Raw genomic sequence first — 15,005 nt, forward strand, 5'->3', positions numbered from 1 at the left:
CACCTTATCACCAACGTCTCAATTCCTCTCTCTCTCGTGCTCTTCGCTCGACGACACACGAAAACCGGAAAGCCAAAGTTTTCCACAGCCAGGCTACTGTCGCTCCCGCCGGCAATTCTCCCGGCTCGCCGTCGAGGATGGTGTCTCCACTCTGCGACTCTAAGTTACTTAACCACCGCCCCTCGATCTTCTCACCTACATCTCCTCAATTCGTGATCGCCGATGGAATCATCCTCCGTCAGAACCGTCTTCTAAACTCGTCGTCGTTTTGGGGAACCAAATTCAGCAACACTGTGAAGTTGGGAGTATCTGGATGTAGTAGCTGCTCTCGGCGGAGGAGCACGAGTGTGAATGCTTCACTAGGTGGTCTTCTTAGCGGGATTTTCAAGGGTTCTGATAACGGAGAGTCGACTAGGCAACAGTACGCATCCACCGTCGCCTCCGTTAATCGATTGGAGACTGAGATTTCGGCTCTTTCGGATTCAGAGTTGCGTGGGAGGACTGATGCGTTGAAGCAACGGGCTCGGAAAGGAGAATCCATGGATTCACTTTTACCTGTAATTTTTCCAATCTCTTTAGTTTCTTTCAGTTTGTAGTTTTCGATACCAAAATTTTGATTCAATTTGTGGAAATTTTCAAATTGTTAGGAAGCATTTGCTGTTGTGAGAGAAGCTTCAAGGAGAGTTCTTGGACTCAGACCTTTCGATGTGCAATTAATAGGTAACACAATCTTGGTGGAATGTAATCTTATGGTNATGTCATGTTTTCAAATTTCAACTCTTACAGAATATAAAATCCTGTTATTTTTGTTATAACTGATTAGTAAAAAACTGCGTAATCAAAGAAATTAAAAAACAAATCGTCTGTAGGAAATAACAAAAATATTGTGTGAAAAAATGTAGAAGCTGCTATTCGAAACTCGATGACGTGGCAAAACAAGAGGTTATCCACACGAAGTCGGGTCCAGGGGTATAAAGGTAATTACTATCACCTTATCACCAACGTCTCAATTCCTCTCTCTCTCGTGCTCTTCGCTCGACGACACACGAAAACCGGAAAGCCAAAGTTTTCCACAGCCAGGCTACTGTCGCTCCCGCCGGCAATTCTCCCGGCTCGCCGTCGAGGATGGTGTCTCCACTCTGCGACTCTAAGTTACTTAACCACCGCCCCTCGATCTTCTCACCTACATCTCCTCAATTCGTGATCGCCGATGGAATCATCCTCCGTCAGAACCGTCTTCTAAACTCGTCGTCGTTTTGGGGAACCAAATTCAGCAACACTGTGAAGTTGGGAGTATCTGGATGTAGTAGCTGCTCTCGGCGGAGGAGCACGAGTGTGAATGCTTCACTAGGTGGTCTTCTTAGCGGGATTTTCAAGGGTTCTGATAACGGAGAGTCGACTAGGCAACAGTACGCATCCACCGTCGCCTCCGTTAATCGATTGGAGACTGAGATTTCGGCTCTTTCGGATTCAGAGTTGCGTGGGAGGACTGATGCGTTGAAGCAACGGGCTCGGAAAGGAGAATCCATGGATTCACTTTTACCTGTAATTTTTCCAATCTCTTTAGTTTCTTTCAGTTTGTAGTTTTCGATACCAAAATTTTGATTCAATTTGTGGAAATTTTCAAATTGTTAGGAAGCATTTGCTGTTGTGAGAGAAGCTTCAAGGAGAGTTCTTGGACTCAGACCTTTCGATGTGCAATTAATAGGTAACACAATCTTGGTGGAATGTAATCTTATGGTTTCACTGTTAGGAATGTTGATTGAGTGAAATAGAACTCTCTGTTTTGGTTTAATTGCAGGTGGTATGGTTCTTCATAAAGGAGAAATAGCAGAAATGAGAACTGGTGAAGGGAAAACACTTGTTGCCATTTTACCAGCTTATTTGAATGCATTAAGTGGGAAAGGTGTTCATGTGGTAACAGTCAATGATTATCTGGCTCGGAGAGATTGTGAATGGGTTGGTCAAGTTCCTCGTTTCCTTGGATTGAAGGTTGGTCTAATCCAACGTATGTCTCTTTCTCTCAACTCTTTGGTCAGTGTGTGTTGTTATCCCTGTTTTTTTATAGTTGCTTCACATGTTTTGTTACTTATGACAGAGAATATGACACCTGAGCAAAGAAAGGAAAACTATTTATGTGACATCACATATGTCACCAACAGTGAGCTTGGATTCGATTATCTGAGAGACAATCTTGCCACGGAAAGTAATTCTTGCTTTATTTTTTTCCTTTCATTCTGGATTATATGAATGTTCTTTGAGTGTCATTACTGAGTTAACTTACTGAATGTACAGAGTGTGGAGGAGCTCGTCTTGAGGGATTTCAATTATTGTGTTATTGATGAAGTTGATTCCATACTAGTTGATGAAGCAAGGACTCCTCTCATTATCTCTGGGCGCGCAGAGAAACCTAGTGACCAGTATTACAAAGCTGCAAAGATTGCTTCAGCCTTTGAGCGGGATATACATTACACTGTAAGACTCCTTAGTTATTCCTGTCGTAGTATGAATTATTAAGTGGAGTTGGCCATCCATCTTCAAATTTTAACTGCTCACTGAGTTTTTTTTGGTGTAGGTTGATGAAAAGCAGAAGACTGTTTTATTAACGGAACAGGGTTATGAGGATGCAGAAGAAATCCTGGACGTGAAAGATTTGTATGACCCTCGTGAACAATGGGCATCATATGTTCTTAATGCCATTAAGGCAAAAGAACTTTTTCTCAGAGATGTGAATTATATAATCCGAGCAAAGGAAGTTCTTATCGTGGATGAGTTTACTGGTCGTGTGATGCAGGTGCTTGTTTATGTTTTTTGCTTATTCATATTAAATATTCATCTTAATAAAAACTATTATCACTATTTTTCATTTTTTAGGGATCTCAATGGCTACGGCTGAGAAATAAATATTCTTAGGCCACAAAAAAGCCATAGGGAAAAAACTGTATGTAGGATCCCACTGAAGTAGTTTTCTCTTTCAGGGAAGGCGTTGGAGTGACGGACTACATCAAGCTGTTGAGGCAAAAGAAGCATTGCCTATTCAAAATGAATCTATCACTCTGGCATCAATTAGTTATCAAAATTTCTTTCTGCAGGTTGGAATTGCCTACTTCCCACATATTATATAGTCATTTCGCATTTGTATTACATAATTTCAATTATGCTGCAGTTTCCAAAACTTTGCGGGATGACTGGTACTGCATCAACAGAGAGTGCAGAATTTGAGAGCATATACAAGCTCAAAGTTACAATTGTACCCACAAACAAGCCCATGATAAGGAAGGTTTGTCTCGCATCTTATGTTCTGAACGTGCACCTCCATATTCAGACTAGTTCTTTTGAATTTCTCTCTATGGGAAGATCTAGAAGGTGTGCTTTCTTGTGAGGTCTTTTAAAGTGGGAAAATGTTAAGCATCCATGCTTTCTGAATGATATTGTCTGCTGTACTAGATTCCAATTTTGGTGTTTATTCTTTTCAAAAAAAGCTTATCCCTTTCCAAGTCTTATATGTACCTTGTTAAAGCACTGCAGGATGAGTCAGATGTTGTTTTCAAGGCAGTCAATGGCAAATGGCGGGCAGTAGTAGTGGAGATATCTAGAATGCACAAGACAGGTAGGGCTGTGCTAGTTGGTACCACCAGTGTCGAGCAGAGTGATGAAGTATCTCAACTATTGCGGGAAGCTGGAATATCTCATGAGGTAAGGCTTGCATGTAATTTTGATTTAAAACTCTTCAACGTGTATCTTTTGCAGAATTAAATCCAACAATTTATGCTTCCGTTAGTCCATTTTTTAACAATGTATCAGTCCATTTTTTGTTGGAATCTTAACAAATGGTGTACCATTGTATGTAAAGATAAACCAGTTAAAAATATCTAAACAATTCTATTCCCTGTACAAGAAAACTGACAGATGATGTTATATATATTTTGTATAAAAAGGTCCTCAATGCCAAACCAGAAAATGTGGAGAGGGAAGCTGAAATTGTAGCACAAAGTGGCCGTTTAGGGGCAGTAACAATTGCCACAAATATGGCAGGGCGTGGGACAGACATAATTCTCGGTGGAAACGCAGAGTTTATGGCACGTTTGAAGCTTCGTGAGATACTTATGCCCAGGTATCACATGCTTGATCCATTCTTAGATATAAATAAGATTAATGATAGAGTAAGCATAACTCTAGTTCGGTAATAAATATTTTGTGCACATAAGATAGATCCTTTATCCACCCTTGATATAATTGCTACAGGTTATGTAGGTTTTACGAAGAACCTTGGAGTTCATAGTTTCTTTTTACCTGAAATTTTGTTACACTTTGACTGTTACTACAGAGTGGTAAAGCCTACTGATGGTGTTTTCGTATCTGTGAAGAAGGCCCCTCCCAAGAGGACGTGGAAGGTTTGGCCTTATTAATAGTCTGGGTTTGATAAGCATGGACTCTAATGAATACACTGAACTAAATAGACAGAAAACTCTACGTTTCAGGTGAATGAGAAGTTATTTCCATGCAATTTGTCAGATGATAAAGTAAAGCTAGCTGAGGAAGCTGTACAATCAGCTGTAGCGGCTTGGGGCCAGAAATCGTTAACTGAGCTTGAAGCAGAGGAACGTCTATCTTATTCTTGTGAAAAGGTGAACAACTGAGATACCCTGGAAGTATATCTTGATATGTTAAATTAGTTATCTGAGTCATTGAACTTTCCTCCTCCTCTCAGGGTCCCGTCCAGGATGAAGTCATAGGTAAACTGAGGAATGCATTTCTGGCGATAGCAAAAGAATACAAGGGCTATACGGATGAAGAAAGGAAGAAGGTTAGTTCTGTTACAGCAGAGCAGTATGTGAATCTCTGTCAAGTGTCTGTTGTTGATCTTTTATTCTCCTAAATTGCTGCAGGTTGTAGAAGCTGGTGGACTCCACGTGGTTGGGACAGAGAGACATGAATCACGCCGAATAGACAATCAGGTTACCTTAAAATAATTGTTGTGAGGATATTTATGGTTGATTCAGGTTCATTTCCAGCGAAAATAAACCTTCTTGAATATGTTTTGTTTCCCTCATACAGTTGCGTGGGCGAAGTGGCCGGCAGGGGGACCCTGGAAGTTCCCGGTTCTTCCTTAGTCTTGAAGATAACATATTCCGCATTTTTGGTGGAGATCGGATTCAGGTGACATTTGTATATACATCTTATTCATTCTTCTGGAGAATAATCGCCTAAACATAGTTGGCATATAACTCTTAGGGTATGATGAGAGCATTCAGGGTGGAAGACTTACCGATCGAATCCAAGATGCTTACTAAAGCTCTAGATGAAGCTCAGAGAAAAGTTGAGAATTACTTCTTTGACATCAGAAAGCAATTGTTTGAATTTGACGAGGTTCTCAATAGCCAAAGAGATCGTGTTTACACAGAGAGAAGGCGCGCCCTTGTCTCAGACAGCCTCGAGCCTTTGATTATCGAGTATGCTGAATTGACAATGGATGACATTCTCGAGGTAAGCTTTTTGAAATTGATGCTGCTAAAACAAGTTCTTTCTTCCCTCGAGTCTTTGAATACCGACAGCTGGTACTGGTTTTCCCACTACTAGGCTAATATTGGACCGGATACTCCAAAAGAAAGCTGGGATCTTGAAAAGCTCATTGCGAAAGTTCAGCAGTAAGAATTACATTTCTTTAGATAAGATATGTCATTAGAGAGAAATCACTTCCATTTGTTTAAGCTCTTAACTTCCAAACTCCAATCTCTTAGGTACTGTTATCTGTTGAACGACCTCACTCCAGATTTACTGAAAAGCCAAGGATCAAGTTATGAGGAATTGCAAGATTATCTCCGTGCGCGTGGCCGCGATGCATACTTGCAGAAAAGAGTAAGTTATAGATGGTTTCTAAGCCTTTTTCACATTGGTATGAAATACCAGAAGCTGCGTGGTTGATTAAGCTTGTTTTTTATTTTTACAGGAAATCGTGGAGAAACAATCACCAGGCCTAATGAAAGATGCTGAACGATACTTAATCTTGAGCAATATTGATCGGTTATGGAAAGAACACCTTCAAGCACTCAAGTTTGTGCAACAAGCTGTGGGGCTTAGAGGATATGCGCAGCGTGATCCACTCATCGAGTATAAGCTCGAAGGATACAATCTGTTCCTGGAGATGATGGCTCAAATACGAAGAAATGTGATATACTCCATATATCAGGTTCCTCATTAATTCAATACCTTTGCTTCACTTCACAGAATAGTTTATTCATTCAAGTTTTGATTCTTTATCTTTTTTTTTTTTTCTCAACTGTGGCAGTTTCAACCAGTGCGGGTAAAGAAGGACGAAGAGAAGAAGTCTCAGAACGGGAAACCGAGCAAACAAGTGGATAATGTTAGTGAAAAGCCATCCTCAATTGCCAGCGCCTAGGAGCTGTAAACTGTAAATCTTTTTTGGGTACAAGAGCGGGAATTCATCCTTAGAAAAATAGCTCAATCGCTACATTTGGTTGTCTAATGTCATTTATCTGTATATACTAGTACTACAATGAGAAAGGATCACAACAAAACAAGATCAAAAGAAACTCTTTGCTCTTACAGGATCAAAAAATCACTGGGGAGAATCTGTTGGAGTATTAGGTTGAGTTCGTTTCCTCTGGCCTTAACACCAATGGCTAGAGCAGTCTTGAGTTTAACCAACTCACCTAATCTGAGAGAGGCTCGTTTGTTGTCTCTAATATAGAGAACAGGAACACCCCTCGAAGCAGCTAAGTTGGGTATATGCTTCGTTAGCATCCTCGGTTTACAGTCTGCTACTACAATCACTACCTGTGAACTCTCTAAATCAGTTCGAAGTTTCTCTAATGAGAGAGATTGTTAAGAAGAGGGTTTAAGTGTTGTTGTACCTGAAGTTGAACAGGAGGTTGTTTAGGGTTTTGTTGTTGGTCACTAGTGTTGTTGGATTTCATCCTCTCGAGAACACGAGTGACTTCGTTGATCCCAATGGCGATTTGTTTCTGAGATACATCAACATCACCATCGTATTTGATAATCGAATATTGAGAAAGAAAGAAAGAAAGAAACTATAGCAAAGAGAAGTAAAGTAACCTTGAGCCATATCTTCTCAGGCAATGAGTTCACATTCGAAAGCTTCGAAGTCTCAATTCCTCTAATTTCCACCCAAAAGAAAAGACAAATTCTTAACCAAAAAAAAGAAAAAAAGAATCGATATATGTGATTGTTAAGTCTTAGGGATTCCAGAGAGTGTTGTTTACCTCTGAATCAAGCCGAGCAGATGCGTAAGACGTTCGCCTTCATAGTAACTACAAACACGAACTCCTCAGAGACTTCGTAAACAACAGAGTAGAGAGAAAGGAGAGATTGAATTTGATTCTAAATAATAAGAAAGCTTACTCTGATTCTTTGACGGGATTCGAATCAGCTTCTATCTTTTTCGCAGGGTTTATGGGTATGATGCTTCTCATCGAGAGTTTTAGTGGGGTTATATTATGCACACCAACTGTTCGACAGAAATACCCACTTTTTTATTGGGGGCGTTCAGTGTTCGCATAGACGACAAAAAGGTCTTTTCCGTATTTAGCCAAGACGAATGTATTCTGTACTGTAGTATCTCAAACTCAAACTCAAGAGTTGCTACCTCTTTGCATTTTTTTTTTTTTTTTTTTTTTAAGAAAGGCTTAACCTCTTTGCATCTTTTGTGATGGTTTTTGATAAAGTCTAAATCATGGAACAAAGATGAGCCTAATTTGTTACCGTCTTAGTTATGTGCTTGTTTTGATTATGAATCAAGTAGTCATTTAAGTAGTGTTTTGTCATGTTGTCATCATTCATTGTACATCTATGTTAACATATAATTATACTCAACTCTGTGACTGTATGGATCATATCTTGAATCTCATGAGAATGATTCAAAGGTTTAATTTGGCACCAGAATCAAACCCATAAACTAAGATAAATAAAACTTCCAAAAAATGACCACATACTTCACTGCATGGCTTCTGTGTCCACATACTGGAACGGGTCTTGAAACCAAACCATATCAACATTCATTACTGATCTCTAGCTTAGCTCCAAAATGTGCGACAGAGATGTTGCGGCCTTCGAGCTGCGAAATTGAAGAAACCCTATTCGGATATATGATGAATAGATGAGTAAACAGATATGTTTTACATCACACACACAGAAACAATGAATACGTAATCATTCAAATTCGATCAAGATGGGAACAAAAAAAAAAGGCTGCTACTACATCCACAAGTTTGACCATCTTTTGTTTTTTTTTTCGGATCAAAAAAACACAGCTCAAAACCGAAAACTTCAGGACTACCTACTACTCAAGCTTATGATCCGAGTAATAAATCCCACATCGAGAGTGTGACGGGGCATAAAGTAATAGTATATACAGAACATGAGACCAATCAAGATTAATATAAATCAACATAAATAATACATTAAGGAAATCAACTGTATAATGGAAATGAACTTGTAAAAAAAATGGTACAGTAGATCTGAAAGAAAACCCCACTAGCTCGACATCTTTGCTTCATTGGCATTTAATAGAGCAAACGTATTTATCAGAGGTTCCAACTCTCTTCAAGATGATAGGAAAAATGCAATGCAACTCACAACCCCACAAACAGCTACCATTACAAAGTGGACGAGATATACTATTATTGAGCACCACCTCATAAGATATTTGCCAATCCTCTATTGTACTTCTTGGCATGAGCCCCGAAAAGTTTCCGAGGACACAAGTTGTATGCAAACTAGCCTGGTGGTCTTTACATGTGTAGAACCAAGTCTCTGGATTGGTTTCTTTTTCACAAATGTCACACCAGTATTTGCCACTAGCCTTTTCACCATAGCATAGTGAGAGAGGATGATCCTCAATTCTATGTTTTACCACTTGTGGCATAGTGGTGCAATTGAAGCATATAGCAAATCCACAATTTAATTCAATGCACCTGAGCACAAGACCTGTCCAAATCTTCTTGTTGCACCGATTGCAAACAAAAGCTTCCTTTTCTGATAATATAAGGGATGAGCACAGAACATCGAGTATCTTCTTCCCATGCTGGTATTTGAAACCATTGGACCTTTTGTCGCAAGCATAACAAGTAAAAAAGTTAGCCTCGTTTGTAACAAGAGTAAGACGCTCATTGTGTAGTACATGCCGTTTCATTCTAAGAAATCCAGCGCAGTTTTGGTGGAGAATGAAGTCACAATCCATACAGCTGTAGAAGGATTGGAGAAAGATGGGATGTGTGCATGCGCGACACCGCTTTTTGTCGTCACAAAGAACACCATTAACGTGGAGTCTTAGGTAATGCTCTTTGTGGCTAAAATGTTGTATTGTGTTAGTCATCTATTACCACATATGGCTCTACATCTTTTGTTTCTTCAGGTACTCCTTCGAGTTCTTCCCCGTTCCACACGTCCCATCTAGTAGCACATTTCGAATGAATAACATAGCCAGGACATCTCTGACACGAAAAACCTCCACAAGTCCAGTCCACCTTTTGGTGGCAAAATCCACATAAAGAATTGACAAAACCAAGAACTGAAGTGCGAGTAACACGGTGATCATGCCGATTAATGTTTATGACGCGTGGAAGGTCAAGAAAGTCTTGATGGATCATAAAACCACATTGAAAACACATGTAAGGGCTTCGATCTCCCTTCAAACCGCAAGCATTACATGTAAAAGAATCGAGTCGTGGGAGAAGGGTGAGTTGGTGATCATGTGCTTTCAGATTCAGAAGATATTGTTGTGGTGGGTTCAAAACACAACGCATATCCAAGGTGAAGTTACAAAAAGAACAATGATAAAACAATCTAACGTCAATCTGTCTCGCGCAAAGGCGGCATGTTCGATCAGAATAGTCCGGTGGTGGACCTGTGTGGAGCTTAAGAGGATGCCACGGGTGGTAAGAGTGGTTTACCTCTAAAGGGATATTTAACTCTGACGGATCCCATACGCAACCCACATGGAAGGCTAAATCACATTCATGACATTTGTAAGGAAACTCATAACCAGTATTCTTCGAACATGTAGCACCACAGTCGAACCGGATCCGTTCTTTGAAAAGGGTGAGCTTGTGGTGATGCGTCTTGGACATGTCAATAACCTCTGGTGGTGGGTACTTGGCACAGTACAGATCCACGTCAAATCCACAGATGTCACAAAAAATATTAAAGTCTTCTGATAAATAGCCTTGCCACATAAATCGCAGACAGCTTGATAGTTTTCCGCCAGTAATTGACGCTCAAGAGTGTGATCGGGGTGAGATGGATGCTCGATATATTCGGAGGACTCATCGACACATTTCTTGTGAACAAAAAAATTGCAGGTTTTACAATAGTAGCCATCACTGCTGGTAGCTTCAAAGTGCCCACAACAATCACCTCTCCTCAGATCATTCCAAGGCATCATAACATGCTTGTGGACTAACGGTAGTGACACTCCCTCAGAATCCATAGTCGTATACTACACTATTTTGGACGAAGAAGAAGAAAGAAGAAGAAGAAGGAGAAAGAGTAGTTGGATCTGAAATCTCAAAGCTAATAAGGATGCTCCTTTCACGTTTCTCTCTCTCTCATAAAACTCAAAAGTCTTCTCTCCTTAATCTCATCAACGATGTTCTTATAAAATTGGTAGTTACATATTTTAAAGGGAATGTCAAACTTTTGAACTGGTGGTGTTTCATTTACAATAAAGATGATTAAATATGGTTGTATGATAATTAATCATTAGCATTATTTTATTAACACGAACCACTTGTCAAAAAAGAAAAATAGAAGCTAAGTCTTTAAAATGCAGCTAGCTAAGTCAAATAATATCGTATGGTGGTCCTTAAACCATACGATACAGTTTGTTGGATTCATACAGAGAAAAAGCAAAAGCAGAATCACTAGCTCATTTTGTGAACGTACGTTGATTGATCAAAAAAACCCTTCATTGTGAATGAAACGAAACAAAGATAATTAGATAGGAGGGGTAATAAAACTAGCTTTTGCTCTGTCGGTAATAAACCTAAATTTCATGAAACAATAAACAAATAAAAGTCTAGTTTGCTTTTGTGCGGCTCATGTGTTAAGTTCGGTTATAAGTCAAGAAGTAGTGGTTGACATGTTGTCATTTTGCATCTCTGTTTCCATGTAATTATTATATTTTAACTATTTGTGATTCAAATAATGTCAAAGACATATACATCTGGAATCTCATTTGTTTACTACATACATGCCAAAATTTGTCTGCCACAAAAATCTCCCTATCTTTTTTATTTCCCTGTTTTCCTCTGTTTCTACTAACATTACAAGTGGATTTAACCAAACTCAAGTGCCAACTGAGTTAATCATTATTCACACATACCTTTAAAGATCCCAAAAAATTGTCAAGTAATTAGCTCAGTGGAACTATCTTTCTTTACCTCATTAGAATTTACTGTAATTTCCCTAATGGAGACTCAAGAGCATGATCATCGACTAGCCATAGACCATATTTGTGGAAACGTTTCATCTTCTTGTCATAACCGATAATGTAGTTATTGTGGATTATGACATGTTTTCCCTTTGTCTCTTTAACCCATGTCTCGTTGTTGAAGTACAATCCTCCTGTTGGGAAAGCTACCTGAGAAAGCAAATAGAGATCCCCCTGTCCAACAGTAAGACCACCAAAAAAACAAGTTAAAATTACACCAAAGAGATTGAAACAAAACCTTAAAACAGCATTCGTTAATTAATTAGTAGATTAGAGAATTTTATGTGCACGAAGAAACATACCTGATGAGCTGTTTTGTTAAGTGCTAAGTTAAAAGCAGGCTGATCATTTGCTTTAAAACGGATGGACTCAGACCAAACTTGGGACTCAAGTTCCTCTATCCATTTCTTCATTAGAACCTTTGCACCATTAGTGGGACGCAAGTAAATCATGCAGCTACAAATATAAGTCTCTCCGTTTTGATCCGGAGGTGGCAAATCATGAGAATGATTCAAAGGTTTAATCTGGAGACAAAAACCAACCCGAGAATTAGATAAATAAAACACTCTTAAAATTTCCAAATACTCTATTTGTGTGATTTGTTTTCACATACTTTAGGCATGTCGTCCGTGAAGTACGCGTCATGGCTTCCCTCCAAATACTGAAACGGGTCTTGCAACCAGACCATATCAACATCGTTGTACATAACATTGTAACCTAGCTCCAAAATGTGCAAGAGGTGCTGCGGCCTTCGAGCTGTGAAATTAAAGAAACCCTAATCGCATATGACGAATAAGTTAGTTATATGATCAGTCATGGATATATGAACGGAAATCCTTTTTGACTACTCAAACAAGGCATATTAACCGGATCCAAAGAACCAAACCGAAATTTGGGATTCGGTTCGGTTTCAGGTATCACATATGAAATCAACGAACATCCAAAATCCAATGTACAATGAAAACCCGTTAAAAGCCTACGACAGAAAATGTGATGGGATATATATGTAATCAACATGAGAGCCACTATATATATCCATCCCCGTTTAATATTAAGTTAGATATCCATATATAAATTAACAAAACCATTTTTGGCTAGATCTCCCATCATGAATTCAAAGAAGCTAAGGATATGTATATCTCAATCAAAGGTGATGATAAGTTAGTTTACCTGGGAACCAAAACTGTGTGCGGTCTTTGAATCGAGCGCTGGAGGAATAAGAACGGCATGGCCAGGCCACTTTTCGTTGACTTTGTACAGAGTAGTGTAATCCTCAGCAATCACGAGGACTTGGTCTTGATGCTTCTGTCTAGAAACAGTAATCAACCAGTTGTTGAGAAAAGGCAAGAAGGGTGAGCTCACGGCGCAGACGATCACAGTGCCGTTCTTAGCAACGAACTTGGCAGCCTCAGCGAGGGTATAGTCACGCCATTTGGATTTGGCTTCCGGAGACAAAGAAGTAGAATAAGAAGAGACTCTGTTTGGAAATAGTAATAAGGGAGATCCTGGCCAGGGTAAGAGTACACCGAGGGTAAGGAAGAGAGCTAGAAGGAGAAAGAGGAGGAGCGTGATAGGACGGTTTGAGATTGAAGAATAAGAACGAGGAGAGGATAAGAATGAGCTTTTGATTATACGTTGCGGTTGCTGAGCCATTGTTGTAGCTGCACAGAAACACAATTTGGCAGAGAATGTTTCACAATCTTAGATCGGATTTCAAATTAAGATATGAAAAATATATAAAACCAAAATAGCTGAGAATTCTTCTTGCCACTTTGAGTGAGGTTTTATAACTTGTATAGTATATAATAATACCTAGCGCGAACTTGTTCATTACTTTATAATATAAGTAAAATTATGTTAATGGATCATTGATAAGTCACATATAATCCCAATTTGAATTATTCATAATTAGATTACAAGTTGGCCATGAAGAAGTCAATATTGAAGTCAATAATTAATAAAGTCATATAAAATCCCAATTTGTATTATTCTTGGTCAAAACTACATATCAGTTGTTTTAAGATGACTTAACACGCAAGAAGAAAAGTCATTTAAAAAATATATATATATATATATATATATATATATATANTTGGTGGCAAAATCCACATAAAGAATTGACAAAACCAAGAACTGAAGTGCGAGTAACACGGTGATCATGCCGATTAATGTTTATGACGCGTGGAAGGTCAAGAAAGTCTTGATGGATCATAAAACCACATTGAAAACACATGTAAGGGCTTCGATCTCCCTTCAAACCGCAAGCATTACATGTAAAAGAATCGAGTCGTGGGAGAAGGGTGAGTTGGTGATCATGTGCTTTCAGATTCAGAAGATATTGTTGTGGTGGGTTCAAAACACAACGCATATCCAAGGTGAAGTTACAAAAAGAACAATGATAAAACAATCTAACGTCAATCTGTCTCGCGCAAAGGCGGCATGTTCGATCAGAATAGTCCGGTGGTGGACCTGTGTGGAGCTTAAGAGGATGCCACGGGTGGTAAGAGTGGTTTACCTCTAAAGGGATATTTAACTCTGACGGATCCCATACGCAACCCACATGGAAGGCTAAATCACATTCATGACATTTGTAAGGAAACTCATAACCAGTATTCTTCGAACATGTAGCACCACAGTCGAACCGGATCCGTTCTTTGAAAAGGGTGAGCTTGTGGTGATGCGTCTTGGACATGTCAATAACCTCTGGTGGTGGGTACTTGGCACAGTACAGATCCACGTCAAATCCACAGATGTCACAAAAAATATTAAAGTCTTCTGATAAATAGCCTTGCCACATAAATCGCAGACAGCTTGATAGTTTTCCGCCAGTAATTGACGCTCAAGAGTGTGATCGGGGTGAGATGGATGCTCGATATATTCGGAGGACTCATCGACACATTTCTTGTGAACAAAAAAATTGCAGGTTTTACAATAGTAGCCATCACTGCTGGTAGCTTCAAAGTGCCCACAACAATCACCTCTCCTCAGATCATTCCAAGGCATCATAACATGCTTGTGGACTAACGGTAGTGACACTCCCTCAGAATCCATAGTCGTATACTACACTATTTTGGACGAAGAAGAAGAAAGAAGAAGAAGAAGGAGAAAGAGTAGTTGGATCTGAAATCTCAAAGCTAATAAGGATGCTCCTTTCACGTTTCTCTCTCTCTCATAAAACTCAAAAGTCTTCTCTCCTTAATCTCATCAACGATGTTCTTATAAAATTGGTAGTTACATATTTTAAAGGGAATGTCAAACTTTTGAACTGGTGGTGTTTCATTTACAATAAAGATGATTAAATATGGTTGTATGATAATTAATCATTAGCATTATTTTATTAACACGAACCACTTGTCAAAAAAGAAAAATAGAAGCTAAGTCTTTAAAATGCAGCTAGCTAAGTCAAATAATATCGTATGGTGGTCCTTAAACCATACGATACAGTTTGTTGGATTCATACAGAGAAAAAGCAAAAGCAGAATCACTAGCTCATTTTGTGAACGTACGTTGATTGATCAAAAAAACCCTTCATTGT

The 15,005-nt window shown here is 39.1% G+C and overlaps 4 protein-coding genes and 2 pseudogenes across 4 annotated transcripts; 2 read left to right on the forward strand and 4 right to left on the reverse strand.

The window, feature by feature from the left end:
- LOC104709817 (protein translocase subunit SECA1, chloroplastic) lies at positions 10 to 975 on the forward strand. Its single transcript, XM_010426374.1, has 3 exons — positions 10 to 557; positions 648 to 757; positions 903 to 975. The coding sequence occupies exons 1-3, from the start codon at positions 138 to 140 to the stop codon at positions 973 to 975; spliced, it is 603 nt and encodes a 200-aa protein (XP_010424676.1). The 5' UTR covers positions 10 to 137.
- Positions 1,009 to 6,542, forward strand: LOC104707928 (protein translocase subunit SECA1, chloroplastic). Its single transcript, XM_010424385.2, has 20 exons — positions 1,009 to 1,545; positions 1,636 to 1,708; positions 1,802 to 2,008; positions 2,099 to 2,202; positions 2,296 to 2,475; positions 2,576 to 2,794; positions 2,979 to 3,092; positions 3,167 to 3,280; positions 3,529 to 3,696; positions 3,939 to 4,114; positions 4,328 to 4,394; positions 4,482 to 4,628; positions 4,712 to 4,807; positions 4,890 to 4,958; positions 5,059 to 5,160; positions 5,236 to 5,487; positions 5,581 to 5,648; positions 5,742 to 5,859; positions 5,951 to 6,190; positions 6,290 to 6,542. The coding sequence occupies exons 1-20, from the start codon at positions 1,126 to 1,128 to the stop codon at positions 6,398 to 6,400; spliced, it is 3,045 nt and encodes a 1,014-aa protein (XP_010422687.1). The 5' UTR covers positions 1,009 to 1,125; the 3' UTR covers positions 6,401 to 6,542.
- Positions 6,493 to 7,741, reverse strand: LOC104707927 (ribonuclease P protein subunit p38-like). Its single transcript, XM_010424384.2, has 5 exons — positions 7,384 to 7,741; positions 7,245 to 7,292; positions 7,078 to 7,138; positions 6,876 to 6,986; positions 6,493 to 6,798 (listed from the first exon to the last, which is right to left on the reverse strand). The coding sequence occupies exons 1-5, from the start codon at positions 7,452 to 7,454 to the stop codon at positions 6,565 to 6,567; spliced, it is 525 nt and encodes a 174-aa protein (XP_010422686.1). The 5' UTR covers positions 7,455 to 7,741; the 3' UTR covers positions 6,493 to 6,564.
- On the reverse strand, positions 8,486 to 10,594 carry LOC104709818 (annotated as a pseudogene).
- On the reverse strand, positions 11,292 to 13,250 carry LOC104707929 (UDP-D-xylose:L-fucose alpha-1,3-D-xylosyltransferase). Its single transcript, XM_010424386.1, has 4 exons — positions 12,641 to 13,250; positions 12,084 to 12,245; positions 11,773 to 11,994; positions 11,292 to 11,644 (listed from the first exon to the last, which is right to left on the reverse strand). Exons 1-4 carry the CDS (start codon positions 13,121 to 13,123, stop codon positions 11,432 to 11,434), a joined length of 1,080 nt encoding a protein of 359 aa, XP_010422688.1. The 5' UTR covers positions 13,124 to 13,250; the 3' UTR covers positions 11,292 to 11,431.
- On the reverse strand, positions 13,518 to 14,647 carry LOC109125978 (annotated as a pseudogene).

Source organism: Camelina sativa, chromosome 8, assembly GCF_000633955.1.
Source record: "Camelina sativa cultivar DH55 chromosome 8, Cs, whole genome shotgun sequence".
Lineage (NCBI taxonomy): Eukaryota > Viridiplantae > Streptophyta > Magnoliopsida > Brassicales > Brassicaceae > Camelina > Camelina sativa.

Coding starts and splice junctions, on each gene's coding strand:
- LOC104707928 (XM_010424385.2), top strand. CDS start 1,126: ATGGTGTCTCCACTCTGCGACTCTAAGTTACTTAACCACCGCCCCTCG. Junction 4,395..4,481: donor CTCCCAAGAGGACGTGGAAG/GTTTGGCCTTAT, acceptor TCTACGTTTCAG/GTGAATGAGAAGTTATTTCC. Junction 5,860..5,950: donor ATGCATACTTGCAGAAAAGA/GTAAGTTATAGA, acceptor TTATTTTTACAG/GAAATCGTGGAGAAACAATC.
- LOC104707927 (XM_010424384.2), bottom strand. CDS start 7,454: ATGAGAAGCATCATACCCATAAACCCTGCGAAAAAGATAGAAGCTGAT. Junction 7,139..7,244: donor CTGCTCGGCTTGATTCAGAG/GTAAACAACACT, acceptor GGTGGAAATTAG/AGGAATTGAGACTTCGAAGC. Junction 6,799..6,875: donor AACCTCCTGTTCAACTTCAG/GTACAACAACAC, acceptor GAGAGTTCACAG/GTAGTGATTGTAGTAGCAGA.
- LOC104707929 (XM_010424386.1), bottom strand. CDS start 13,123: ATGGCTCAGCAACCGCAACGTATAATCAAAAGCTCATTCTTATCCTCT. Junction 12,246..12,640: donor CACACAGTTTTGGTTCCCAG/GTAAACTAACTT, acceptor ATATGCGATTAG/GGTTTCTTTAATTTCACAGC. Junction 11,995..12,083: donor TCACGGACGACATGCCTAAA/GTATGTGAAAAC, acceptor TTTTGTCTCCAG/ATTAAACCTTTGAATCATTC.